At 43.4% G+C, this 5,760-nt stretch overlaps 1 protein-coding gene across 1 annotated transcript in view; it reads right to left on the minus strand.

Annotated features, from left to right (window-relative positions):
* LOC107690874 (putative lipoprotein AcfD homolog) overlaps nt 1-761 on the minus strand; it is a 4,760-nt gene extending 3,999 nt beyond the window's left edge. The window contains exon 1 of the mRNA XM_016489295.1: nt 115-761. Within this exon, the coding sequence (XP_016344781.1) occupies nt 115-174 (60 nt within the window). The 5' untranslated portion in view covers nt 175-761. The remainder of the gene's footprint in view (nt 1-114) is intronic.
* Nucleotides 762-5,760: the final 4,999 nt, after the last annotated feature.

Below are 5,760 nucleotides of genomic sequence, written 5' to 3' on the forward strand. Positions count from 1 at the left end.
AACACACACACACACACACACACACACACACACACACACACACACACGCGGTGTGAGAGCGGCCAGTCGTATGAAGGTCACCGTGACTCTGCTCGGCACGGTCAGTGCTCTCACCTCAGCGGTCAGCTCCACACCTCCGTCCATCTGTCCAGCAGCTTCCTCAGCGGCAGACATGACTGAAACACAAACTCAGAGCTCAGCGCTGGACGCAGCCGACCGGAGCGACGCTTCAGTCCAACTGACCAGTTTCTGCTCCGGAACGGACCTTATCAGAGACGCTTCCCCGTTTAGAAACACTCGAGCGTTATCACTGCTGGAGGAGAAAGTGTCGCACACAGAAAGGAATGTGCAGAGATATGTGCACCTCACACTAACCATTACCATAACCAGTCCTAGTGCTCATAGTGATGACAGCAAACCAAGTACTGAAGTTCAGAGTGTGCCGATAAAACACACACGAGCCTCACACTAACCCTCAGTTAACCAGCACTGATGCTGACTACTAAAACTAGTGCCAGAGATCCGACTGAAACTGAGACAATGTGCTCACATCCATCAGCTCGAGTTCATTCGTACGACTCGTGTCGTTCACCACAGACAGCAGTTACTAGTTCTGATGCAGACCATTCACATCTGTGTGTGTGTGTGTGTGCGCGGATCAGGTATTACCCACATTATGGGTCCACACAAAAATGGCAATATACAAAATCCTTGACCTTGTGGGGACATGAGGGTCTCCATGAGGAACACAGCTTATAAATCCTACAGAATGAAGTGTTTTGAGAATCTAAAAATGCCTGTAGTTTTGTGTGAGGGGGAGGTTCAGGGTAAGAGGATAGAAAATACAGTTTGTACAGTAGAAAAACCATTATGTCTATGGAATGAACCCATAAAACATGGAAACCAGTGTGTGTGGGTCAGGTGGGATCTGGCCCTGAGTGTGTTTTGAGTGTGTGTGTCTCTGTGTGTGTGTGTGTGTGTGTGTGTGTGTGAGACACCATATGTGCCGCTCCATGATAACCGCAGCTCCAACATTCATCATCACAACCGGATCATAACAATCCTCAAAAACACAAAAGAGCTTGATTAATATTTCAGTCTCCAGTCATCTCAACACAAATATTGATTTTCATCTTAACTGCAGGAAGACTACTGTTATAAACCTACTTCAGAAAACTAGTTTATTTGATTTTACTGATTTTAACTATTTCAGATAATAATAATAATAAAATTGAATAAAACACTATTTTTAAGGAATTTCACAATGAAAATATTTTTAATTCACGTTTTAATTTATAAAAAATTATTTGAGTAAAATTCTAAAAAATTGAATTGAAATTATGAATTAGAACAAAAATGAAATGTTTTGTTGTAAAATAATTGTTATATTTTCACTTGATTATATTTTAAACGATTTATTTGATTACCACAGTTGTTTGATGATACATTTGTAATAAATCATAACACAGAATTTCGGAAAGATAAATTAAAATGGAATTTGGTAATAAAGAAATAAAGAAATTACCTTTAATTTGGTCATATAATTACATTAAAAATGTAATTAAATTGCTACATTGTTAAAGTTTCATAAATTAATTTGATTAGATATGTTTTTTGATGTTTAAAAATGAATGAAACCATTAAAATTAAAATGGAAAACACAGAATTTGAATCTAATGGATTTCATAGAGTCCACATACTTCCCAACATGAAACTATCTGAACATCAGCAGCTCAAATCAAACACAAGTCAGAGAGGAAGTTCAGTGGAGTAAATGTGTTTAAAACCCTGTTTCCTCTTTTCATTCGCTCTAATTACAGAGCAGCATTTAAGGGCCTGCTAAAAATAGTTTGTGGGATTGAGGCGCTCTCGATTTCTAAGTTTGACAAACATGTGTGAGACAGCAGTGAGTCTGGATGAGGGAATGATGAGGCACAATCACAGGAAAAGATAAACGCTTTAACCATCAGAATCCAAAAAGAGAAAAGCAAAACATAAACAGAGTGAAAACCACAGGACAGACCGAGCAGACCATCCACATCACGGCGCGTCTGGCAGGTTTCATGAGCTTCCTCAAACACCTCAAAGTCAACAGATCGAAACATCACGTACGCTCGTGTGAGCCTCATCAGAAACACAAACAGACGGCTGATGATGAAGTGACTGCTGTTCTCTCCACGGAGCTCCTCAGACAGAAGATCTCACGATGAGCGAGAGCTCAGGAGACACAGAGACGGATCAGATCAACAAGCATTCATCAGGGATGTTATTCTGGAGATATTATGAATCCTGAGAACATGATCAGAGCGAAAGACAGAAGATCATCTCACCTGCGTCTCAGTGTGATCTCAGAGTCGCTCCAGTCGCTGAGGAATAAGGTCCGGTCATTTTCATTCATAGTGACAGTAGTGTGATGTTGTGTGTTTGTTATCAGAGACCAAAAAGCACCTCAGACTCTCTCTCTCACACACACACACAGACGGTTTTACCGCGGTATAGTGATCAGTGTTTCATACGTTACTGATGTGTTCCTGTGTTCTTCTGAGTCTCTGCAGCTCCGGTGTGTCTGTGACGATACTGAAGCCTCGGCCTTTACTCTCCTCAAAGTCTCGCTTATATCTCACCTGCAAACACACACAGCGGCATCACGAGGACATTACACTGTTCAATCAGTCATAGAGTGATTCTGTCACACTGAGCTTCAGACACACGAATACTGTGATCACAGTCTGTCTGATCGAAGCACACACGTGTGACTGACAGCAACAGTTCAGACCAAATGAATGACAGAATCACCGCCGCTTTCAGTCCTGCAGGAAGGTGATTCTTTGAGAGGAGCAGCATCTGCTCTGGTCTGCCGTCACCTTCTGTCAGCTCAGTGTGACACACACACACACACACATATACACTCTCTCTCTCACACACACATACACACACACACACTCACACACTCTCTCTCACACACATACACACACTCTCACACTCTCTCTCTCACACACACATACACACACACACACTCACACACTCTCTCTCACACACATACACACACTCTCACACTCTCTCTCTCACACACACATACACACACACACACTCACACACTCTCTCTCACACACATACACACACTCTCACACTCTCTCTCTCACACACACATACACACACACACACTCACACACTCTCTCTCACACACATACACACACTCTCACACTCTCTCTCTCACACACACATACACACACACACACTCACACACTCTCTCTCACACACATACACACACTCTCACACTCTCTCTCTCACACACACATACACACACACACACTCACACACTCTCTCTCACACACATACACACACTCTCACACTCTCTCTCTCACACACACATACACACACACACACTCACACACTCTCTCTCACACACATACACACACTCTCACACTCTCTCTCTCACACACACATACACACACACACACTCACACACTCTCTCTCACACACATACACACACTCTCACACTCTCTCTCTCACACACACATACACACACACACACTCACACACTCTCTCTCACACACATACACACACTCTCACACTCTCTCTCTCACACACACATACACACACACACACTCACACACTCTCTCTCACACACATACACACACTCTCACACTCTCTCTCTCACACACACATACACACACACACACTCACACACTCTCTCTCACACACATACACACACTCTCACACTCTCTCTCTCACACACACATACACACACACACACTCACACACTCTCTCTCACACACATACACACACTCTCACACTCTCTCTCTCACACACACATACACACACACACACTCACACACTCTCTCTCACACACATACACACACTCTCACACTCTCTCTCTCACACACACATACACACACACACACTCACACACTCTCTCTCACACACATACACACACTCTCACACTCTCTCTCTCACACACACATACACACACACACACTCACACACTCTCTCTCACACACATACACACACTCTCACACTCTCTCTCTCACACACACATACACACACACACACTCACACACTCTCTCTCACACACATACACACACTCTCACACTCTCTCTCTCACACACACATACACACACACACACACACACACTGAAGGACACATGTTCGTGTGTCTCATCAGAACAGACCCGTGACCCGCTTTTAGGTCACGATCTTCCAGAGAAGCTTTGAAACACAGGCAAAGTTTCTGTTTCTGCGTCTGCATGAACATCCAGAAGAATCAAAGGAAGAAAACTGGGTCACCCTCGTAAAACACGGTTTGGATTTCTGCTTAACGCTTTCATGCAAAATGAGTTGTGTTCGTTTGAAACTGGATGTTAGAGGAGCTCGATGTGAAGCGTTGAGCTCCAGCTCCGTGTCACGCGTGACGCTCACCTGACTCTGTAGCTCGCTCTGCTGCTTCAGACGCAGGTTCTCCGGCGTGTCCGTCACGATAGTGAACGATGTCTTGGGATAGTGACTGCAAGCAAAACATGAACATGACGGTCACTCAAACTTTCATTACTGTGTGATGGACAATACAGTTCATTCGTGGCTGCATGTTAACACAGTGATTTACACAAAAGCTGCATAATATCTCTATCTGGATCAGGAGTAGATGTCGTCATGTTTGGGTGGATTTTTCCTTTAACGCTCGACAAAGCTAAAAATGAACCTGTTCTTCGGTGACGCGCCGATAACCTTTCTGCTCTAATCACAGTAATAATCATCTCGTCAAACTCTGAAAATAACACAATAGCTTTTCATCGTGACTTCACTGCTATTGTGTGATAAAAATAAAGCATGAATGCACATTGAATCGGCAGAACGTTTCCCTGGCAACCGCTGACCCCGCCCCCAAACACATATAACCAATCAGCTCCTGATGCCACGGGTGCAGCTGTCAATCAAACATCATCACCGGCACCTGTGGAGGAAACGACGGAACAGCAGGACAGGAAGTGAGGGAGTGACTGTATCCTGAGAGAGAAACATTTCCCATGAGCCTCCATCTCTGCCTGCATGAGGACAGGAAAGAACCAGCAGGTTAAATGAACCCAGATCGTGTGCAGCGCTTCAGTTTTCACATCTGCAGTCGGAGAGTCTCTGTGTGTTTTTGGACCATCACACAGCCGAAGCCCGAACGAGAGTTTGTTTGTTTTTCTGTCCCGGATGCTCTACAATCACAGCTCATAAACCAGAGCAGAGAGACTCTCTAGAGAGACGCTAATGACCGCTCCACGAGTTTGATGCTCCTGAAATCTCTTCTGCTCACCAAGGCTGTCTTTATTTGATTCAAAAATATGACCGTTTAAAAAATCTGTTTTCAAATCAGCATATTAGAATGATTTCTGAAGATCATGTGACACTGAAGACTGGCGTAATGATGCTGAAAATACAGCTTTGATCACAGAAATACATTACAGTTTAACAGATTCACAAAGTGAATGGTTATTTTAAATTCTAATAATATTTCACATTTTACTGTATTTTTTTTAATCTAATAAAAATAGCCCTGGTGAGCAGAAGAGACTTCGGTCAGAAATAAGAAAAAATCTTAATTATTCAGTAAAACGCACATAAGAGGACACGCTCACAACACAAAAGCACAAAGTTAATTTGAAGATTCACAGCATTAAGTGCTAACTGAGCAGGACTGAACACGTGTGTGCGTGTGTATATCAGTGAGTGTGTGCGTGAGTGTGTGTATATATGAGTGTGTGTGCACGCGCGTGT

The sequence above is a fragment of the Sinocyclocheilus anshuiensis genome, unplaced genomic scaffold (genome assembly GCF_001515605.1).
Source record: "Sinocyclocheilus anshuiensis isolate Anshui unplaced genomic scaffold, SAMN03320099.WGS_v1.1 scaffold2375, whole genome shotgun sequence".
NCBI classification, from domain to species: domain Eukaryota; kingdom Metazoa; phylum Chordata; class Actinopteri; order Cypriniformes; family Cyprinidae; genus Sinocyclocheilus; species Sinocyclocheilus anshuiensis.